At 44.2% G+C, this 22,727-nt stretch overlaps 4 protein-coding genes across 10 annotated transcripts in view; 2 read left to right on the forward strand and 2 right to left on the reverse strand.

The window, feature by feature from the left end:
• The window catches only part of SSB (small RNA binding exonuclease protection factor La), a 32,681-nt gene extending 18,608 nt beyond the window's left edge, over positions 1-14,073 (reverse strand). The window contains exon 1 of the mRNA XM_005442880.4: positions 13,934-14,073. The gene's annotated coding sequence lies outside the window, so the exon portion shown is untranslated. The remainder of the gene's footprint in view (positions 1-13,933) is intronic.
• PHOSPHO2 (phosphatase, orphan 2) lies at positions 3,380-14,066 on the reverse strand. 3 transcript variants are annotated; one of them, XM_014282977.3, is made up of 2 exons: positions 13,934-14,066; positions 3,380-4,703 (listed from the first exon to the last, which is right to left on the reverse strand). In XM_014282977.3, exon 2 carries the CDS (start codon positions 4,699-4,701, stop codon positions 3,976-3,978), a length of 726 nt encoding a protein of 241 aa, XP_014138452.1. In that variant the 5' UTR covers positions 4,702-4,703; positions 13,934-14,066; the 3' UTR covers positions 3,380-3,975. The 3 variants fall into 3 exon arrangements, with proteins under 3 accessions (XP_014138452.1, XP_055575037.1, XP_055575036.1); XM_055719062.1 differs by lacking the exon at positions 13,934-14,066 and adding an exon at positions 5,529-5,630 and having other exon boundaries at positions 3,380-4,658; XM_055719061.1 differs by lacking the exon at positions 13,934-14,066 and adding an exon at positions 5,529-5,604.
• On the forward strand, positions 5,685-13,923 carry CFAP210 (cilia and flagella associated protein 210). Its single transcript, XM_027810839.2, is given in 9 exon segments — positions 5,685-7,013; positions 7,299-7,472; positions 7,568-7,758; positions 8,724-8,880; positions 9,865-10,004; positions 10,820-11,012; positions 11,305-11,469; positions 11,977-12,159; positions 12,161-13,923. Coding segments are annotated over 9 exon segments (1,296 nt in total). The 5' UTR covers positions 5,685-6,962; the 3' UTR covers positions 12,203-13,923.
• Positions 14,074-14,267: 194 nt separating the features above from the next.
• LOC129736665 (cilia- and flagella- associated protein 210-like) lies at positions 14,268-22,727 on the forward strand. Of its 5 annotated transcripts, XR_008733608.1 has the most exons (9): positions 14,268-14,509; positions 15,194-15,350; positions 16,406-16,545; positions 16,840-17,032; positions 17,516-17,680; positions 18,286-18,392; positions 19,287-19,485; positions 19,945-20,019; positions 22,319-22,727. XR_008733608.1 is itself a non-coding variant. In XM_055719060.1 (7 exons), the coding sequence occupies exons 1-6, from the start codon at positions 14,412-14,414 to the stop codon at positions 18,385-18,387; spliced, it is 855 nt and encodes a 284-aa protein (XP_055575035.1). In that variant the 5' UTR covers positions 14,268-14,411; the 3' UTR covers positions 18,388-18,392; positions 22,319-22,727. The 5 variants fall into 5 exon arrangements, 1 of the variants encoding a protein (XP_055575035.1); XR_008733606.1 differs by having other exon boundaries at positions 19,287-20,019; XR_008733607.1 differs by lacking the exon at positions 19,945-20,019.

Below are 22,727 nucleotides of genomic sequence, written 5' to 3' on the forward strand. Positions count from 1 at the left end.
AGCAGGCTCCCCCGGCCCTGCCAGAGCTCTCCGGGATTGCAAGGACAGGCCCTGTGATGTACGGAATTAGACTCTATAACTCGAAAGGTATAAAGTAGGTATGTTTATTGCGCGCAGATGCACGGGGGATCGCTCCTCCACAAGCGTGCATGCCCGAAGTGAGGAACCATCTCACATTTATACAATAAAACAAATGAATATTCAATTAACGCCTATACATATTCGTTACCTAAACCGCTTACTCTCGCTTCGTATGTTAATTAGCTTATCAGTCCTTTGCCTGGAATGTGGTGGTCTTGCAGGTTTGTAGGTGATTCATGTTCTTGTGACCATCCGATCTTCTTCAGCAAGGAGACTTAGCACTCCCTCCCTCTAGATAGCATTGGAATATCTCTCATCCTTTTCTCATTCTTTTTTAAAATAGCCCCTTTGTTAGAGGAAGAAGGGCAGGCGTCTCCTCAAAGCTGTAGGTGTCTCCTCAAGGCTGTGTACCTATGTGACCAGACACCGCACCCATGACTAGTCACCATACCCACATTCCTTGAGCAGACATATACAATCACAATCGATGTCCATTGCCCCCATTCCACACTATTTCTCCATATCACCTGGTTTCTCCTACCAAAAGGAAGCGAATATCTGTTATTATTATCTACATCCCGGCAATACCCAAAGGGGGAAATCTGGAGAGATCCTGCTCTACACATTAAAAAGCACGACTTTTTTCTTTGGATTACAGGTGGCACTTCACCATGCCCACACCAGAAGCACCAACTAAGGAAGAATCTGAACTGCAAAATGGATACAGACATACCCCTCCGCCATCCTTCCTCACACACCAACTGTGCCACAGGCCTCGAGGTCACCCTTGGCCTTTCTATAAAAAGACATACATAATACATCTGTAAGAGACATAAATAAGCTAATCCAAACAAAAACCAACCAACCCCTCACACATCTTTGCTTCGGTTTTTCAGTCCTTCTTGATGCACAATTAGCCCAGGCAATCAGAGTTTTGTGGTGCAACCCCGGAATTAGCCACAGCCCTGCCTTCTCTGACCCGGGCTTCTCCCGCAGCGACATTACTCACTCCCGTTCTTTCTCTGCAGCATTCCCTTGTACGGCCCTGACTGTTTATACATTGCCATGCCAACAGCTTTGTTTTGCTGTGGTTTTGCACTTTCCATTTCATCAGCTTCCTATGTACAAGCAGGACCTTCTCCCAGGCCATCCTACCAGCACATAATGCTGAGTATGCTTCAGAGTGGCTGGTGTACAGCAGCAGACCTGTTAAAATACAGAAAACTTCCCATACACACATACGCCTTCTGCTACAGATCTCTTTTCATAACAACTTTACCTGAGTCATCTCCCTCCCAGGCAGCACGTTGATTTAAACCACCAGTAAGTCTGGAGGCCAGCAACACTTAGCACTGAGCATGAGTCCCTTCAAGGAGCTTCTCCCTTTCTCTTTTGGCTAGGTTACCAGCTTAAACCAGCTTCTCCCTTTGGAGACACTCATCTCCCTTCCCTTACACCCAAATGTGAAAAAATTTGGTAACTGTGGTGCTTCAGAAAAGTTCTCTCTTACCTTTTATTAAGAGGAGAAAGAAAAATCCACCCAAGATTATCTCACATTAATAGCTTAATGGTCTACCTGCTGCAATTGAAAAATTTCTTTTGTCTCCAACACGCACTTTGCCCAGCAAACAGCATCAGCTCTACCCTCTACTTGATTAGATCATAATTGCTAATATTTCAAGTAGTCTACTTTGCTTAATCTACTCTCAACTCCTGCTTTGGTACTTTCATCAAAACCACAAAAAGCACCCCTTTTCCAGCACAAAGATTAGTTTTCATTCAATCTCTCACTCTCACAGCAAACCACAAGGTAGGTTTCTTAAGGCTAAAAGAACAATAATCACTATAAGTGGAAGAAAGCTGAGTAATTGTTCATATACTAGCTTTTCATTTGTTTAAGTAAGCAGTAACTGAGATTGGTGCACAAACTGAAAGCAGACCATCTCACAACTCAGTTCTGAAAAACATAGAAGAGACCAGCATGAAATCTGGAACATTCAGCAGCACATTTAGAATGAAGGAGACACAAAACTTTAAAAAAAACCACTAACCATACAAAATTGTACTATGCAACAGCCATTACCATTCTTTTGTACGACCTGTAAGTCAGACAACTTACACCTGCCACAGCTTGAGACCCATGAGTTCTTCAGATGCTGCATGTCCTTGCACAAGACAATAGGGTAAGATCTCCAATACAAATATCTCAGGCACCTATCAAATATCCATCATTAAAGCAACACTCCTGAGAACTCAATTATATTGTTCTGGACACAGACAACAGACTGTTCAAAGTAACCTTCTACAATTCATTAAAATAGATGAAGGGCTAAAAGCAGGACCAATTAGGTCAAGTATTCAAAGGAAATCTTTATTTATGTACACTGTCAGCCTGAAAACAGCCATGACCACCCCTAAAAACCTTCAGCTGAGAAAAAGAAGGTAGTGACAGCATCAAATGTAAATAAGAAAATGAGAACAATGTTGCACAGAAAAGAGGAAGACAGCTACAGTAATCATATCTGCTGAGTTACACCTCACACATCTGCAACACATCCTGCAAAATTTGGACTAATTCCTCAGTTATTAAGGCACTTACGCTAAAACAGACATCAATTCAATAGCAGATTACATCATCTTTTTGGACCTTTTATGGGACTGTAAGAAGGAAAACACGTAGCATGAAAATACATTATTTAACTTTAATAAGACTTATTTTTAGTATCTCTATATGCATAGCCCAACTCTTAGGGCTCACCTCACTGGGACTGCTAAAGAGAAAGACTGCAATGTTCACAAACGATTCCTTAACTTAAAGGCAGAACAATTCTCTTAAAAAGTTAAAATGGACCTAGATGTTCCCTTCCAGCCTGCAAGAGAGGATTATACTGTAAGTGTGGATGAGAGTGATTAGGCTAAATCACTGTGAATGTGTATACATATACACTGTTCTATGGGCCTGTACATTGCAGCAGAAATCCAGCAAGAAAAAAAAAGCACCTGGCTGAAACTCCAGAGCTGTCAGCATGGAAGACCAAACCAGCATCAGCTCTATACAGAGTGGTGGTAGCAGCACACTGTCAGGGCAGTAGTCAGGAGAATGGGAGAGTGACTTTTCTTTAAACAGAACACCAATGTCCTTGCTGCTGTCCAGAAGAGAAGGGGTCTGACTGACAAAATAAATGGTGTTATCCAAAGGCTGACACCTACGCTTGTGCTCACTTTCCCGATGTCCTTACAAGAACAGGTGCCTGACAACACACAGGCCAGCAGAATACATTACACAAAATCAGGCATGTTGATTTTGTCAGTGACAATAAATTTTATTGTCTTTTACAATATAAGATAATATTAAGTATTAATGGTAAAACATTGAGTTTATTGAAAATATAAATGCATCTTCAGATCAAACAAGATTACAAGCATATCAAATAACTTACAAAATTAAACATTTATCCTGATCAAAGAAGTATAAAAGCCAACAACTCCAGAATCATGCTCCTGGCACCTAATGTTTCGTAAGTAAAGAATTTCATTCTTATGTGCACTAATCCTACTCCTTCCCCTAAGTGCGTGGAACAGAAAAAGCCAGTTAAGTAGTCAGTAAAAGCTTGGGGGGGGTGGGAGGGGGTTGTACAAGATTAAGAATAACAGCAATTCTTGCAACCCCTCTTCTCCACTTCTGTTGGAATGTGTACTATGTTAGCAAGCCATTTTAACTTCACTTTCCCACTATTGCCAAGACTGAGCATAAACAGTTTTATATCATGTTTAAAGAAAACATTAAGTTCAGATAACAACCTGATTTTACAATCCTGTGCTTTTATACACACACAGTTTTTCCCTCCCAGGAAAATAAAATATAACTCTATTAGTTTCCTTTTATCATTTGAATTATTCCTTTAAAATCAGTTTCAGATAAGACATAATATCAGTAGCTGATGACCAAACCAGAACAGAACACTCTACAGGACTGAGATCTTTGGCCAGTTGAGAAACCTTTTTCTCCAAGGTATATCCCTGTCTGGGCATAGCAATATCATCCTTCTTCAAAAACATTACCGGACATAAGTCATTCCCACCATCACCTATATACACAACTTGTGTATAACTTACTCCTCGCTCCAACTGTTTATCTAGAAATTCTTTTAAAACTTTCCTTTTGCAAAGGTTTTCAGGGCACCTCACACAATGGTGAGCATGGAAGTTCTGTACAGTAAGATAGCCTGTACTGCTGAATGCTGCAGGGTTTGTAAACACTTCATCAAACACCTTATGGTAGCCAGCAGCTTTCAAAATCCAGTCAATAAATACTGTATTGGAATCTGAAACAATTATGCAGTCAAACAACTCTTTGTTCTTGCCAATAAAACCCAGAAGATCTATCATTCCCGCAGTGAAAGGAATTGTTGTCATGGTTCTTTTCATCTCGTCTTCTTTGACGCCATTGTCTCCCAAGTAGACAAAGACTCTGCCCATATATTCTATCCAATGTCCTGGTCGGTAGGAGTTTCTTAATCCATTAGGAAGTTTTTTCTCAGGAGCACATTTCACAATCCAGGTATCGCTATTTTCATCTACGATTGTATGGTCAAAATCAAAAACCAACAGAAATTTCATAGCTGTCAGAAAATAAGTTTCCAAAACAAACAAAAAAGAGAATTATTTATATAAGCAGAAGTACTGAATTCCTACCCTGATCTTGTGCTCAGATACTGCAAGAAAACGAAGCATTAGGACAAATATATAAACAAAGTGAGCTATTTATGGCCACTACAGCTATGGAAGGTTGCGCTGAAGTTAAAAAAGCAGTTTGTAAAGTTGTAGTTCAGCATCAAGCTTCTGCTTAAAATAGATAATGTGAAAGTAACGAAACTCATGCTGCATAGTTACTAACACTTGCTAACACAGAGTCAATCTTCCACTACTCAGGCACCACCAGTTTTACCAACAGTTCTAAATTTCTCCACCATCGCTTGCCAATGAAACCAAACAAGAATTCTCCTGGCAAAACACCTTAGAAGTTATTTCAGAAGGGAACTAGTACGGAACAGACGGATCCAGTTTAACACGGACACACCAATATCAAAGCAGTCAACGAAAAGAAATATTGCCGTCTGGGGGGGGGGTGGGGGGTAGCCCACCTCTGGGCTACGGAAATTCCTAGGAGCAGAAGACACTTCATCCGGTACTTAACGCTACTGCCTCCCAGGCAAGTCCTCTCACACCCGTAACGCCAGGCCCGCCGGCCAGCGCCCCCGCGGAGGCAGCCCCCAGCGCCCCGCCAGCAGGCCGCGCCCCACGGAGGCACAAGGACCCGGCCGAGGGGTGAGGCGGCCGGGGGAGCCGGGCAGCAGCACAGCGCAGGGGTGCCGGTGGCGGATCGAGGGCCCGTGAGGGACAGGGACAGGGCCCGAGCCTGGTGCCGCCGCGCGCAGCCGACCCACCTCCGCACCCGCCGCTTCCGGCTCCCTCCGCGCGAGCCCCGGCCGCCTCTCGCCACGTGCCTCAGGCGCACGTCATCACGTGACCCCCGCCGCCCGGTCGCCCGGCAACAGCGCGCGGGGCCATGGCGGCGGGGCCCGCGCTCCTCCGGCGGCGGCGGCAGCAGCTCGCCCGTGAGTGTGGCTCCCCCCGCGGGCACAGCGACCGGGGGGGGGGGAGGGGCGCGGTGCCGAGCCCGGAGCCTCACCGGCTGTGCACGGCTCCGGGAGACCGCGGGTGTCCCTTGTCCCCGTGCCCGGAGTGAGTCTCCCCAGACCCGGCCCCTGCTCTCCCGGCTGCAGGCAGCAAGACGGGCTGTTTCTGCCCAGAACTACCGAGAAAGCGCTAACGTGGATCCGCGGAGGTACGGCACAGTCCCGCAGCCCGGGGCAGCTCCCTGTCTGCAGGGCGCAGCCGTGCCAGTGCAAGGCCACCGTCCAGGGGGACACGGGGCCTGGTCCCTACCGTAAGACAAACAGATTGGCAAGTGCATCTGAAGAGCAGGCTCTGACACCAGCAGGGCTCCAGGAGAAAGCCTCCCGGCATTTCAGGCACGGTGTGTCAGTCTGCTGCGGATGGGATGGACGCGGAGAGTCTCTTACGAGCACCCCGCTCCGCAGAGCGCCGCTGCCTTCAGCAGGACCAGTGGCGGTTTGAAGGGCATTTCACAAAACGTAGCTATCACCTAGAAAATCCGTATTTATGCATGCACATGTGTCTGTATGCCTAATGCAACAAAGAAACGCTGATCTTTGCAAGAAAACAAGAAACTGTTCTACAACGGATCTGTTTTAGTGAATACGATGAGTGTGCTGGACAGGGGTGGTAAGGCACAGCCTGTGCCTAACCTGCTGCCTCCTCCACCTCCGGCCAGTGGAATGCCTTTAACAATATTCCCACTTTCCTTTCGGGAAAGCTCCCCGGTCCCTGCTGTTCCCACAATCGTGCCCAAGTAGTGCTTGGAAAGCGTCAGCTACCACAAGCCAAACCTGTACGTGCACACAGGCAGGCAAGGCGACACACGAACAGTTAGATCAGCCAGTGCCACAGCCCCAGCACCTGCTCTGGCCACAGTGTGACATACAGACGCCCGGGGGCTGGGGGCAGTCACTAACAGTAAGAACTTAGTATTGTTGCTATGCAAACATTCAAATCCTGATACAGATTTCAATATAGGATTTTCTGATATCAAGTAACCTCAGTATCTTTTCTTCTGCACAGCACCACATCATTTGGAAGAAAACAATGTTCTAGATGGATATTTTCTTCCAAATAAAGTAGATCTTCATCAGGTAATTGTATTGCCAAAAGCAGAATGGGAAAGGATTCAGGACAGTCTTGGGAGCACGACTAGAGAAGCAGCACGTGTTCTCGCTGAGAAGAAAGAACGGGAAGAAATGCACTTACGCTCCAAAGCTGCTGTAAAAGACTGGCCCAAAACCACTGTGGTAAGTACAAGATACATTTGTAAGCAAGGGGATTCATTTTCATATATGCAAAACCACTCACAGTAACATTTCTAGCTGTACTCCCTTTGTATAACGTTTGCTTTTAAATGTGTATTTTAACTACATTTAACATCTAAAATCAACTTCTTTTTTAAATTAAAACCAAAATGCAAAATTAAAAAAACCCTTAAACATTAAGTACATCAGTACATCACCTTCAGAATAGTTTATACATTTTTAATCCCTGGGCGTTAAATGTGGTTTCTAATTTTATCTGCTCTATAGGACCTGGCACAACAGAAACTTAAAGCCCAAAAGTTACGTGAAGAAAGGGAAAAGGAAGAAAGAAAGTTACTTGATTTGGAAGAAGAACAGTTCCAAGCAGCAAAACGGAAGGAGGCTATTGATCGTGCAAAAAAATACCTATACTATCAGAACGAAAGAGTGAAACAGTTACATGTTTGTTGACAACTTACAATTTTTAAATTCAAATTGTACTGAATGTCTTTTAAACATTTCTGAACATGCAAATCACTTTAAATGTTCTCTTGCAGAGTGCACTTCTACTTACTGAGGTCCTAAGAGAAAGAGATGCTCAAGTTGAATTTAAAAAGTTAAAGTCAGGTGTTCACAAAAAAAAGGGTCAAGAAATGGAACATGAACGTAAAGAAGCTATTATCAGAGAACAGGAGGCACATCAGCGTTATCTGAAAGAACAGGCATTACGCAGAGATCAGCTGGAACAGTAAGTAATAATTAATAAAAAGAAACCCTACTTTATTATTTAGCTAAACTCTCTTCTCACAAATACATTCTGTAAGTTTTTTACAGAAACTTAATTATAATTTGATTCACAAATGTGACACTGTGCCACAAAATGTGACATCCAGAGTGCCACAAAAGACCTTGCACAAAAGGGAAAAGCTGAGATATACACTGCCTTTTAGTTTCCAACAGTTTGCATGTAAAATTGCCTCTGGCAGGCATCAATAGGTTTTAGTCAAATCACTAATCAAAAGTTGTTACTCAAAGTGTATTTTAACTCAGTTTTGGTTCCAGAAAAGGAAAAGGTTGAACCAGATTTTCCATCTGCCTATAACTAGATTCCAGAGAACGCATCAAAAGAACACATCGCTGCCACATCCACTCTTTTTCTCAACCCTTCCAGAAACCTTTCTGAGGGGTCCCCAGCGATATTTACAAGACTGGCCCTGATGGTCTGATAGAAGGAATCAAATTCCCTGAGGCAGAGGAATGGTTCAAAGTCTGGTCTCACTTATTCCAGGTCCAACACGAAAAGTCCTTGCAGATCTTAATACAGAACACTACCAGCTTAAGCTGTTGCCTGCACGCCCAGAAGGAGAAGCATAGATTCAGTGGGACTTACTGGGGAAATCATGTTCACTGAGGACGCTGCAAAGATAGGCCACAACATTATGAATGTACAGGTGCTAACTGAGTCATTCAAATAAAACTTGTTACCACTAGACTGCAAATCAGGAGCATACCGTGTAGCTCATTTCTGGTCAGAGGATTGAGGGCTACCATTACAAACAACGATGCTACTTTTCACCTCTGATATTCTACCCACCTTCAATTCAAAGTATCACATTCCTCAGTGCAAGGTGCCTATGGTTATGCAGAATCTGTATCTATTCATTACTTTGTGCAGTCCCTAGCTTATTTATTCAACTCCTTTTTCTGATTCAGAATAAAGCAGCACAAGCATCAGGCAGCTCTGGCCAAGCTAGAAGCTAAAAGAGAAGGGGAACAAATACAGAGATTGAACCAACTGTACCAACTGGAAATTCAGAGAAGAAAAGAAAAGGAACAGGAGGAAAAAGCTGAACGCCAGAGGCAGCATCACGTAAGTAACACAAAAGCAGACAGTTTAAAATGCTTGTTTCACCTTGGCTGCTAGAGTGAAACAATAGCATTTGTGTATCTAAATGGGCCTACTGGTAACAGGTTTGCTGACAGCTTCCGTAGCACTGCATCCTATGCCTACACCTACCCTGCCAGCTGCAGGCCATGTCTTTCCTTTGTGCTTTTGAGAAAGGCCTCTTGGAGGCAGGTCCCTTCTCTTGTCTGAAGGGACATTGGTACCTGATGCTTTGACTGGTCTATGATTAAAAAAGTCTGCCATGGATATCAAGGAATATGCTTCTTGACCTGAGGACTGATTTAAGTCCATTTTTCATTGTTAGGAAGAGGGGAATGGCCTGAGACTGAACATAACAGTGTCTTTTTAACTTGACTTTCCCTTCCCTCTATGACTGAAGAAGTTTAGAAATTTAGTCAAGAGCTGCTGCCTTCTCTCCATCTTTGAAGGCATCTCATTAAATGCCAGCTAGAAAAGCCTCAGACCGGTTGTGGCCAGCACACAAAAGACAGTTGTTTTTTCACATAAACATATACAAAACTTTTTAGCTATGATTTGGATTAAGCTCTTAGACTGGGATAGTTTTGGATGAGGTAGGCCAGGAGCAGCACAGTGTATGTGTTAGTGGGGCGTTGCGCAGTTCCATTCCTCTCAATGTCCCCCTTTCCCATCTGTGTGAATGGGAGCAAGGGATAACACTCACTGTGTTGCATAGCAATTTGTTTGTGTAATGGGCTAGAGAAGCAGCTGTTCAATACTCAGTTCTCCTTCTTCCTCATATCTACTATCACCTCTTCATGCACGTTTAATCAGGATGGCAGAAGTATGTGGCAGTACTAAGAATCCCTCTCCTCTGTCTTTGAAAGAAACATGAACAGAGACAACAGGGAGCGATTCTTTTAAGGTGCTACCCCAGCCCCAGCTTTTCTAAACTTCACCTGTTATATCAGGACCATTTTGCCCACGCAGGAGCATGTAAGTGACCAGAAAATAATCAAAGCAATAGAGGAACAAAAACAAATGGAAGAAGATGATCGGATCAGAGCTCATTTTAAAGCAAAGGAAACTATTGCCAAGCTCATAAAAGAGAAAGAAGCTGAAATGCGTAGGTAGGTACAAAGCTAGAGTATAAACTGTAAATAAACTAAAAATTATATTGTAATAATTTTCAAATCTTTCAGACTGATGATGTAATACAACCCGCAGTTATGCTAAAAATTAGATTCTACGGATGGGGAGAGTAGAGAATTCAGGAGGAAAAGGAAATACTTTTACAGGTTCCTTATGAGTAGGTGTGTCTAGGAGTGACCTCTCTGCCCTTCAAAGTACAAAGACTTACGGAAGTGCAAAGCTCTATACCAGCATGTTGGGAACAGTGGTTTTCCATATGGCCTGCCAAGCCTCCACCTCCCCAACAATTAAAGACAATTAAAATCCTTGATGAAAGTATTTTTGGACATAAGCTGTATTTCCCTGAGTCCCCTTCTTAACTAGGCACCTATATTAATCAATTACCTTGGGTTATTATTAAGGGAAGATTGTTTATGAATTTCACATTGAGGGTACGGCACAACTATACCATTGAACCAATCTAAGAGTTTCCTTCTCTTCCGGCTTCTGGTCAATACTCCCAATATTTCTCCCCTGATGGCAAGGCCAAGATGCTAGGCAAACTCCTCACCAAGAGATCCAGCTCATTATTGCAAGAGAAAACTAGTGTTACAAGAATACAGGGCACATTTATTTGCTAAATAAGATAATTAAAAAAAAAAAAGAAACCAGAAGGAACACAAGGAGATCAAGGAGCTGAGTGGGTGGGCCAGCCTGTGTGGCAACAGTAGACAAAACCAGAAGCAGGACTGCTGAGTTTGGTAGCAGTAATGCTTCAGGTAGACCCAGGTGGTGGCGTTGTATGTTTTTGCAGACTAACACAGGAACGTCACGACAAGATCATTAGCCAATTATCTGTACAGATGAATGAGGCACTGAAGAGGGAAGATGATCATCTTGCTAGAGACATTGCAAAGAAAGAAGCTGAACATGAAAAAAAATGCAAAGAGAAAGAAGCAAAAGAAAAGGCAGCCATTGAATCTATTGCAGAACACAGGGCCACTGTGGTAAGAAACCTAGCCTGTTCTTATCCCTGCTTACTCCAGCCGAGGAGCCTGGCCCACATCAGAGCTGGTGGCTCCAGTGCCACACATCAGCATCATCTGCTGATATCTTTCATAGGGTGCTCTCCCACTTCCACATTGGGTGCACATCTGCCTGGGCTTGGACACTGGCCAGCCACAATGACTGTGCTCATCAGAGCACTGATACAGGGCTGCTTCTGCTGAAACATACGATTTCTAGCTTATCAGGCTAGCTCCTTGGTTAAATATTTTTGCTGTATTTTGTAAATTACAGATGAAGATGAAAGTAGAAAAGGAGAGAGAAGAAAAAGCAGAGGGTAAAAAAGAGCTTCATGCATTAATGGAAAAGAACCGCATCTACCTGGAAATGGAAGAAGCCAAGAAACAAAAACAACGTGATGCGAGCATTGAAGTACAGAAAATTCAGATGCAACAAATGGTAAATAGAAGAGCTGTACACTGTCAACCCCTTCAGAAAGAAACACACATCTAAATCAACAGCACTCGATCCTGCCTGAGAGGAAGAGAAGCAGCTTGCTGTGTTTTGTTTAGGGCTTTTTGTTTGTTAGTTTTGGGTTTTTTTAATTATGTATGCTCCACATATGCTGGTGTTAGGGACAGCCTCCTCCTAGAGCAGTGGTGCAAGTCAAGGCTAGTTTGTAATGACAGACGACATGCTGTCCTGTGCCATTATTTACTACTGCCCTCTTGTATCTTCTGGGCAGGTCACCAAAGAGCAGCAGCTAATGCTGCTGTTCACTCAGCTAGCTAATGTACCCTTTTTGTGGGGGTGTGGCAGGGGAGAGAAGTAGAAAGCAATGATATTTGCCAAGTATCCACTAACATCACTGGAGATCTCTATAAGCTTTTACCCTCTCTTAAGTTTTAAGGGATAGTTATGTTGTGAAAGAAATACTAAGCTTTGTTATTCCCTTTTTTCCATCAGGCTGAAAAGCAGGCAAAAAAACAGCAGGAAAAGCAAGCAGACTTGGACTATGATACTCTGAGAGAGGTTATTGCACTTTGTAAGGAGCATGAATTTCAGAGCTATGCAAAACAACTAATTGAATCGGAGTCCAAGGCTACACATCACATTTATCCTCTTCTCAAAGCATCCAAAGATGGAAGAGGACTTGGACACTGGCCATTTTCCAGAAGAAGAGAAGGAATAAAAACTCATTTTCAAGCACAGAAGGGTGCTGGGACCCAGTTACCTTCTGTTAGCTGTACTACTGCCCAGGAAGTTCAAAACACAGAATAACATTGAAACTATCCAGCGAGGAAAGGCAGAAGCAGTTTTCAGGTGGTTAAAAAAAGTATCTTTCTGAACCTTACAGGTGGAGTTAAGCTGTAAATGATCTACATCAAATATATACTTATAAGTCTGGAAGTCCATTTGAAAAAATAAACCAGAAACAGATTGCCAGAGAACTTGTTATATTCTCAAAAATCCCCAGTTTGTATTTCATGAAAGTTGTTTCATTAAACTTGAGACAGGAATGCATGATGTATAATTGACCATCAATGTAACCCATTCCAGCCAAAAGATCACTATGGCTATTATATGCTTATTATCCATTGTTCTAAAAATTCACTGTCCCGTTTTTTTCAGCCCGGGATATGAATTCCTAGTGGAAAAGGTTACATTTTTCACTAGCCTACTTCCAGTTAAGTATTCCCCATAACAGAAAAAAAACAGAAACAACTTTACAGAATCTACAGGGGAAGAAAAACCAACTTAATACTTGTAGAAAGTTAGAAGTTATAGTACTGCAGTTTTTATAGCATTTTGCAACTACCTCTGTAATAAAAACATCATGCTATAAATTAGTTATATGAAAATATGAACATGATTTGATCACAGCCCTTAAAAGGTCACCTAGGGGGCAAACAGGTCCCAATATAGCTGTAATTAGCTACTACAAAAAGAACATGGCAACAAGAGACAACATAGTTGGACCGTTTGTTCAAAAAGACTAACAGTGATTCAACCTGCGGTAATGAGATGCAGATCTAATATTGTTGCTCAAATTCCCGAGCTGACTTGCTCTCCAACACCCAAGTCACACACACCTCTCACTCCTTAAGCTTAGTTCCTTTGCTGAAATTTTACTATAATGTTCTTGCTTTGTTGAGAGTTAGGGTTTCCTATGATGACTGCCTCCACCAGTAACCTGGGGTCTAAGCAGGGTAGCCTCCTGTTCTGGGGTACGCTGGAAACAAAGTCCAAGAAACCCGAGGCTTTGCTTTGCTGCACACAACTTTCTTTTCCAGCCCCCCACCTACCCACCTCTGTCTGCCTAACTCTAGAAAATGTTCTAAAAAAACCCCACAACCAGGAGAGTTTTATACCAAGGATGTTTGCCAATATTTTAGTCTGAAAAAATGGGGATTTTGTGTACTTTCGAGTTTCCGAGCCTGGTTTTCAATAGCAACGTGCTTTGAAGAACGCGCAGAACTTTCAGCAAACACAAGGCCACCCCAGAGCCCAAGGCCCTCCTGGAAGCCCAGGGCCAAGCTGAACTGGTTTCACCTCCCCTGGAGCGTGAGACAGCTGGATGTAAGATGGATCTACTCCTTCCCATCACAGCTGTCACCTCCTCGAGGAGTGTCTTCCAGGCAGGGCAAAGGAGGAACTTCTGGGAGGAGGGGGAGGCGCGACCTCCTCCGGCTCCAGGGCCGCCAAGGGCTTTCCTCTGGGACAACAAGTGCCCAGGGGCCACCCTTTCAGGTCAGGTGTCGGATAAAGGCGTTTCCAGCAGCCCCTGGTGGGCCGTGGCAGCGCAGAGCCAGGCCGAGCGAGGGGCCAGGCCGGCGCGGCGCAGGCCTGAGGCAAACGGGCGGGAAGAAAAGCTGCCGCGGTGGGAGCGGACAGAGGCAGGGGAAGGGTTACAGCCTCTTACCGGGAGCGGGCTCGCTACTGGGAAAGGCGTATTTCACGAACCGGCTGCAGAGGAGGGCGGCTCCTGCCGGGCCGGAGCCTGTGCGGTGACCGCTGCCGCTCAGGCCTGCTCCGCCGCCCAGCGCGGGCCGTACCGGGAAAGGGCGCGGGCGCCGCAGCCGCCGGGCCCGGCCGGGCCTCCCAGGCTGAGCGCGGGTGGCGCCCGCCGGCAGCTCCCCGGGGCGGGGCGGGCCGGGCCGCTGTAGCCGCCGCGGCACAGCGCTCCCCGCCCTCCTGTTGCTGCTGGCGCCAACAGGCAGCGCTGTGCCCACGAGGGGAGGGGAGGGGAGGGGAGGGGAGGGGAGGGCGGCGGCCGCCGCCGCCTTTGTTCCCTGTTCCGGCGCGGAGGAGCGAGCACCGGTGCAGCCGGGCTGTCGGTGAGGCACCGTCTCTCTTAGCAGACGTCGCCGCTTCCAGGCGAGGCGGGCGCGGGGCCGGCGATGGACGGCGAGGAGCCGGGCGCCGCCCGCCGGGAAGCAGAGCTGGAACGCAGCCGTTACAGGGACCGCCGGGCCGTGGCCCAGGAGCAGCTGGCGCAGTGAGTGCGGCGGGGGCGGGAGCGGGGTCAGCGGGAGAGCCCTCCCTGCGGCCGCGGCCGCGCTGTCGGGGCCCGCCGATGAGGGGTCCGCCGGGCGGGGCGGGGGGTGGCGGGAGCAGGCCTCTGCCCAGGCCTCGGCCGGAGTTTGCCGTGCCGGGGGCTGCATGACTTGCTGCTTTAAACCGCTCTTCCTGATCATCCCCGCTCCGTGGTCGGGCCGCAGGTCTGTCACCTCACTTGCTGCTTCCCCAGAACTCCGTTCTGCTACTTCAGGAACGTCTCTTGCTGTCACTACAGGCTACGTCTGTCCCAATAAATTAAACAAGGTGCCTATGTTCTGGCTAGTGACTTGTCGCGCTGAGGCAAAATTCTGTTACAGCCGCTTCCCTCAGCCCAGAGTGACTCACACGTAGGGGTGATGGCTGGCAGTGGCACCGCAGGCTGGCAGGGGCCCAGCCTGTGCGGGCAGCAGTTTGCTTTTGCACCCTGTGCTAGGCTTTGGGCAAAGGATTTGCACCTACCTTTTAAAAATCGCGCTTCCATTTTTGGTCTCTGACATTCTACTTTACTGTCAAAGTATCGGGATTTTTGCTGTTTAGGTACCTGCAGATGTGCAGAATCCATCTCTGTGCAGTAGTTAATGCAGCCTTCAGCTTGTTTATTCAACTTCTTTCTCTGATTCAGAATAGAAGAGCACAAGCATCAGGCAGCTCTGGCCAAGCTAGAAGATAAGAGAGAAGGGGAAAAAATACAGAGATTGAACCAATTGTACCAACTGGAAATTCAGAGAGGAAAAGAAAAGGAACAGGAGGGAAAAGCTGAACTCCAGAGGCAGCATCATGTAAGTAACACAAAAGCAGACAGTTCAAAACGTTTGTTGACCTAGGGTGCCAGGAGTGAAATGGCTGTGTTAGGCCCACAAATAAATGGGCCTATGACAACAGGAGGTCTGCTGACAGCTTCAGTAGCATTGGATCATATGCCTATCCTGGCAGTTGCAGGCCATGTCTTTCCTTTGTGCTTTTGAGAAAGGCCTCTTGGAAGTTATTCGGGTGACACCTGAATTTTGACTGGCCTATGATGGAAGATGTCTGCTACAGACAGCAAGGAGATTGGCCTTTACTTGAGAACTCTGTTTAGGTTCCAGGTACCTGCTCTCTTTTAAGCCCATTTTCCTTTGTTAGGAAGAGGGAATAGCCTGAGTCTGAACATGACAATATCTTTTCAACTAGTCTTTCCATTGTGATTGGAGATGACTAGAAGATTAGTCAAGACCTACTTACCACACCTACTGTTCCCATGCTTGCTTGAGCAGGGAGGCTGAAGTGGAAGTGCTGTGATGACTCATTGGCATGTGAGAGTAAGAGGAAAGAATTCCCACTGAAACCCTACTTGCTTTATTCCCCACATGCTCTTTCACACCCCAATTATATGAATTTTGCCCTATTTTCCCCAACTTTGTATATGCAATAAACCCTATATATACTTATAACTGCCATTTCTGCCTGATTACAAAATACCTTGTACCTTACATTTTTATGGTTCTAAAGACTCTTACTGTTTGAGCCCTTCAGAGTTTGTGCTGCCTGAATGATACACAGGATGGGAGCAGTACAGTTGGAGCCAGTGGGGAAGTAGAGGAAAGAACAGAAGCTAAAGATACTGTGCTTGGGGCTGCAACCACATACTAATTTTACTTTTGTGGTAGTTTGTGTTAAGTAGTCATGAGAATTTTCTTCCATCTCTGGGTTTCTATCTTCTTTGGCTTCTCCACTGACAGAACCAAAAAACTTTTATTATAGGTTAGGCCTGAAGTCTTTGCTAGATTTTTTTTTTCAAGTTCGTTTCCAAAATCTCATTCTACATAAAAATAGAAGTAATCTTCCACTTAAACAGGAGTATGTAGCTGAACAGAAAATAATTAAAGCTGAAGAGAAGGAAAAAGAAGATGAAGACAATGATCGGATTAAGGCTTATATTAAAGGAAAAGAAATGATGGCTGATCTGACAAGAGAAAAAGTTGCAGAGACTAATAGGTGAGTCTGGCGCTATGGTTTTCAGCATTAAGATTCCAAATTGCAATTTAATTTTGTGACAAATATTTCTATGACTTTTTATATCAGCAAAATCAGGACTTTGTGATGCAAGCAATTTTTCTGTAACTAAAACTTGAAAAAGAAGTAAAAATTCCAGAAAATATGCCTGCAAGTTCCCATAGTAATTGGTGCTGTTGGTGGTGGAAGTGGGATTTCTGTCTTTGTTAGGAGCAGTGCCTCAGGTAATCTGAGTGGATATCCGAGTATGTTATGGTAGCTTATGCTCTCCTGCAGGCTAATGCAGGAGCACAAGGACAAGGCTTTTGAACAACTAGCTGCACAGATGAATAAAGCATGTAAGATTGAAGATGATCGTCTTGCTAGAGGAGCTGCAGAGGTAGAAGATGAATATCAAATTAAAAACAAAGAGAAAGAAGCAAAAAAAAAGGCTGCCATTGAATCTATCGCTGAACACAGAACCGCTGTGGTAAGAAACCAATCCTGTTCTTACTCCTCTTTCTGTCATATACCTGTACTTCTGAATACCTTTTAGAAACACCATCAATTCTAGCATAGTTGTCTTGAGTGAGACACAGGCAAGTTCTCACTTAGAAGCTGACTCTTGTATTTACCATCTATAGTTTCAGAACTAACTCCTTAAGAAAGATTCAAGTGGTGCATGTGATGATCCTCTCTCCAAAAAATGGTAATTTGTGCCAATATTTTCCAGACTTTGCACTGCATACTCCAGCTGAGGAGCCTGGCCCAGGTCACATTTTTCCTGGGGTCCTCTCACCCTCTCCCACTTCCGTGTTGGGTGCACATCTGCCTGGGCTTGGACACTGGCCAGCCACAATGACTGTGCTCATCAGAGCACTGATACAGGGCTGCTTCTGCTGAAACATACGATTTCTAGCTTATCAGGCTAGCTCCTTGGTTAAATATTTTTGCTGTATTTTGTAAATTACAGATGAAGATGAAAGTAGAAAAGGAGAGAGAAGAAAAAGCAGAGGATGAGAAGGATCGTAATCAGTGGATGACAGCAGATCACATCTACCTGGAAATGGAAAAAGCCAAGAAACAAAAACAACGTGATGCGAGCATTGAAGTACAGAAAATTCAGATGCAACAAATGGTAAATAGAAGAGCTGTACACTGTCAGCCCCTTCAGAAAGAAACACACATCTAAACCCACAGTATTAGATCTTACGGGTGGGACAGGGAGAGAAGCAGCTTGCTATGGGTATGATGTGTGTGTTTTATTTGTGGTGTTTTTTTTTTTTTTTAATTTGTATGCTCCACATATGCTGGTGCTGGGAACCAGCCTCTTCTCAGAGCAGTGGAACAGAAGCCTCTTCCAGGCTGACTTGGCCCATGCTGGTTAGGGAGGATTACCTGGGGGGGCTGGTATGAGAAAGAGATCAACAATGACCGACCACATCCTGTCCTGTGTCATTATACCTTTTTTTCCTCCCGCTGCCAACTATGCCTCTACTGCCCTCTTGTATCTTCTGGGCAGGTCACCAAAGAGCAGCAGCTAATGCTGCTGTTCACTCAGCTAGCTAATGTACCCTTTTTGTGGGGGTGTGGCAGGGGAGAGAAGTAGAAAGCAATGATATTTGCCAAGTATCCACTAACATCACTGGAGATCTCTATAAGCTTTTACCCTCTCTTAAGTTTTAAGGGATAGTTATGTTGTGAAAGAAATACTAAGCTTTGTTATTCCCTTTTTTCCATCAGGCTGAAAAGCAGGCAAAAAAACAGCAGGAAAAGCAAGCAGACTTGGACTATGATGCTCAGAGAGAAGCTGCTTTTCGTAAGGATCGAGCATTTCAGAGATAAAGACAGTGAGTAACTGAATCAGTGCCATTACTGGATGTAATTTTTATTCTCTCCAAGCATTCCAGTAGGGAAAAAGATGAGAGCTCCCTAACTAGGACAACTGCAAGAGTGGTAGAGTGTATATGTGTGTGGTATTAAAAAAAAAGAAATAATATTGGGGGTGGGTGGAGAAGGATGGTTGATGTAACACCATCCATATTCCTCCTGCCAAATGTACACAAGCCCCCAGCTTGCTCAGGGACTGAGCAAACATTTGTCGTTGTGCAGGAGTGTTACAGCTTGTGTCACTCCTCAAAGCCCTGTCTGAGGGCAGGGTCAAGAATGCTGCTTAGAGCCAGCACAGACCCAGGTGTTGCCTTGGTTGGTCAGTCCTGCTGTGGTCTGGGCAGCTGCACTGTTTTGGGACAGCAGGACGTGGCTGGGTGAAGCTGACTGACTCTCTGCACCCATGCCAGTTACTGTGGCCCGCAAGGGGCTTGTTTGTGGAGTGAGGAAGTTGCTGCTGAGAACTCGACACCCATGATGCATGTGTCTCAGAGGTTTTGCCCAGAATAGCTCTAACCTGGTGTAAGGGCTGAGTGCCCATTGCTGGCTGAAGCACATCTTCCTGTTTCATCCAAAAGGGTCCAGTTTGTGATGGCTCTGTAACGTGAACCAAACCACAGTAAGTGGGAAAAATCAAGAGACTTATTTCAAAAACTCACTTCTAACCTGAATGCTAACACTGCTGCACTATCAACTAAAAGTCACACAGTTCTCTCCAATTATTTTGGAGTAATTCCTTTTGGAAATTATATATTTTTAAAAGAGACATGGCAACTAACTTGTGAAATTGTCCCTAAATATACTTTTTTCTTAGTTGACTAATGAAAAATTTATTTCCCTTCTCTCTGAGCCAGTGCTCCTTTTACTACTTCAAGCTTTTTTCAGCAAGCAGAAAGAATGGAAGCTTTTAATAAAGCCCTTTGATCACAGAAGCCAGAGCCTTGAGAAGAAGAATTGTCTATGGCAGGAGTGGTGCTGAAATCTGCAGAGCTTGATAATGCTCCAGATGCATCCCTAACTGCCTATTTGCACATGCTCACTACCATGAAATTGGTGAGTTAAATAGGTTTTAGTCTACCTCCACAGCAACAAGAAGCAAGGTGGATTGCAGCCTCACTTCCAACTCAGCTTCAGGAAATGCACTGTTCTGCAGATCATGTATGTCTGTATCTGAAGTCTACAGCCTGTTTCCTTGGGGCTTATACCCCTTTTACTTTGAATGTCTACAAAAATACCAAATTCAAGTACCAGAAAACAAATCTTCCTTTCAGTACACCTAGAGCAAAGTAGGAATCCTGTGTAATTTTAAAGCACACTTGCTAAATATGGATTTAGTTTGGAATAGTGATGTCACTTCATTCCATTGACTGAGATGTGCATGCTTTGTGTGTTTCCTCTGTAAAACCAGGCAAAAAACTCAACCTCAAGTGTTTTAAGAACATGAAGAAATACTTAAGGTTCTAAAACTTTCAGTGACAAAGCATTTTGGTAACATTTCATTATCTTTTACAGTTGTCCTACACGAAAGGCAAGAAGGGAAAGCTGCTTGAAGGAATAATACAAAAGAATAATATCAGTTTGTTTATGGTATGTTGAAGAAGGCAAGACAGGTGACAGGCTGAGGAACAGCTCCTTATGCAAGTAGAAGCAGATAAAAGCTATTGAACAGACCAAGATGAGAAAGAAACAAAGCTGGGCTCATTCACTCTGGCGATGAGGAGACTAAGGGGTGTTCTAATTAACAGCCTACAGCTGCTTGAAGGGTAGTTACAAATACAGCAGAGCCAAACTTCTAGGCAGAGTGAGGTGACTGATACAAGAAATTGTGACATGAGACATCAGGTTGAGTAGTCAGGGAAACCTGCTTCACCAGAGGCATAGTGTGATGACAGTGGATCAGAATGGCCAGAGGGGGTGGAATTGCCACCTGTGAAGGTTTTAAACATGTCCCATGTAAGGCAGGAGGCTGGTCTAGCTGACCACCAGAGACCTTTTCAGCTACTATTTAAAGATGGCAACAAAATACAGGGAGATCAGCTGCAGCTTGTAAGATGGGAAACTGGTGACCTGGAAGAATCTGTTAATTGAGGTACCTTGAATACCTAGCATCACTACTTGTATGAGTTATTAGCTGAAGTTTTAATTAATAGCTAGCAAATTGGAATATGCTTTGAGAAATAATTTTAATTACTGGTTTTGCTCAACAAAGCACCTTCTTAAATGGTGAGCTGCTTCAGCATGTTACAGCAGGCGAGAAATAGGATAGGCAGTGGCCATATTAGATGGGCAAGACCTTAGACATGCAAGGCAGCTCTCAGAGGGACTGAAACGGAGACCCTAAATAAAACTGTTTTTTTTCCAAAACTGTTAGGCAGCTCTGGAAGTAGAACAGCAATGTAAGTTTGAACATGTGGGCCTCCAGGGCCTCATACAGTATTCTCCCAGCAGCAACACAACTGGTACTGGTGTGGCTATGGTACTTGTGCCATCATGGATCTAATACAACTCCGACCTAGGAAACGGAAGAGAGAAGCTTTATAAAATGCCTCCTATCCTAAGGGAATTTCAGTTAACTCACTGTGCAGCTTTTCACTGTTAGGTAGTGTTCAGGTTGGAGTTAATAGTTCAGTCCAAATTCTTTGCTACTATTCAACTCTGGGGAGGTTTGAAGAGGACATCTACCTGGAAACAAACTAGCCGTGAACAGAAGAGTTGGTGCCATGGGACCATTAAGGATGGATATTTTCATGTCTCTATACGGACCGGCTGTATACTTCTAAAGAAGAAAAATATTTTTTTTTCAAAGCCACTGGTTATGTTCGGTCAAGTAATTTGTTCTGTTTATAGATAAATTCTTTCAGATGCCTGTTACTAACTTAGAGCACTCCTCCATTCAGAGGTAGCAAAAAAGGCCTAACTAGCCTGTAACTTTCCTTCTTGTTCTGGCACTGCATCACTGAGAGAATGAAAATTCATCATTTCTATATAGCTCTCAAAACAACCCTGCCACAAAAAAAAGCCAACCCCTTATTGCTGAAGGCTAAGACTTCAGGGAGAGTTGAAGATCAGAGGGTGCAACAAGACCATATGAAAGGTCAACTTTGGAATTAGTTTAAATTGATTCCTTTCTATTTAAAATAAATTAAGTTGTGCTATAGGCTTTGTTAAACTTTTAATGCGTGTAGTCATTCCCTTTACACTCCTGCACTGTCACCACTATAATCTAAGCTTCTTTTAGTTTAGATGTATCATGGCCTTTGGCATTAAGAACTTAATATACCTAAGTGGATACAGAAATGATACAAGCCTGCCCTCTCATCTGTTAATAAAAATCTCTAGGAAGCAGTCTTAGAGCACAGATGTTCATAGCTGGTGGATACTGTCCTGCATAAACCAGCATGGCACTTTCTTTTGCTGTGAGTTTCCTTGTCTCCAGTGCATTATCCAGAGAAATGCACTATTCTGTTAGGTGCTGAAGGGCTTGAACATCAGAACTGCAGGTCCAATAAAATTCAGTGTTGCATCTCCGTTAACATAATACTAATTGCCCCCCTCAAATGAGTAGTATCTGGTCTGACTCTTTTTCTATGTAAAGGAAAAACAGGCAAAGGTTAGCAGCAACATGAACTGAAAGTAAGCCGTGGTTACCGAGCAGACCAGAGATGGGATCAAAAATACAAGACTACTAAGATCCAGGAAATACAAATCCAGCAGCTGGTACAGCAGCAGAGTGGACCAGGGAGAAATTTGATTGTCTTTGGTAAAACTTATTGCTGTAGGACAAGTATTTCTGCATTAGTTTCAATTACAGCCTATCTGTCCATATACAATTAATTGTACAGTAGTCAATAATTATACAGTAAGACAAACTTCTTTTCTTCTTCAGAAATACATCTGACAACTACAGAAGTATCCACTAAGGAATAAGAAGCTAGCCACTGTCTCCTTACAAGTTACACGTGCCTGTGGAACACAGCTGACGCCAGCTCTGGAGCAAGCTACAAGCCATGCTGTTTGCCAGAGCCTGCCTATGCTCAGCTTCAGCTCAAGAAGCAAGTACCGTAGCTACAGCCATAGCTTGCAGATGGATGTGTTACTAGTTTTATTATGGAACAAAGCAGTAGATTCACCTTCTAGGAAGTCAAGAGGTAACAACCACACGGCAACTGTCAATTAATCTGTACTGTACTCCTCAAGTATTGCTGGACCTCCAGGCTTAATTAAAAGCTTAAGTTTTGGCTTAAAAAAATTTCTTACTGAGCAAATAATAAAATTGAGCAAGCTGTTTAAAAACA

This window comes from Falco cherrug, chromosome 8 (assembly GCF_023634085.1).
Source record: "Falco cherrug isolate bFalChe1 chromosome 8, bFalChe1.pri, whole genome shotgun sequence".
In the NCBI taxonomy this organism is placed as follows: domain Eukaryota; kingdom Metazoa; phylum Chordata; class Aves; order Falconiformes; family Falconidae; genus Falco; species Falco cherrug.

What these genes read in the sequence shown, in the direction of transcription:
- PHOSPHO2 (XM_014282977.3), bottom strand. Translation starts at nt 4,701, where the DNA reads ATGAAATTTCTGTTGGTTTTTGATTTTGACCATACAATCGTAGATGAA.
- LOC129736665 (XM_055719060.1), top strand. Translation starts at nt 14,412, where the DNA reads ATGGACGGCGAGGAGCCGGGCGCCGCCCGCCGGGAAGCAGAGCTGGAA. An exon ending in AAAGTTGCAGAGACTAATAG is followed by an intron (nt 16,546 to 16,839) that starts GTGAGTCTGGCG and finishes GCTCTCCTGCAG; the next exon opens with GCTAATGCAGGAGCACAAGG. An exon ending in CTGAACACAGAACCGCTGTG is followed by an intron (nt 17,033 to 17,515) that starts GTAAGAAACCAA and finishes TGTAAATTACAG; the next exon opens with ATGAAGATGAAAGTAGAAAA.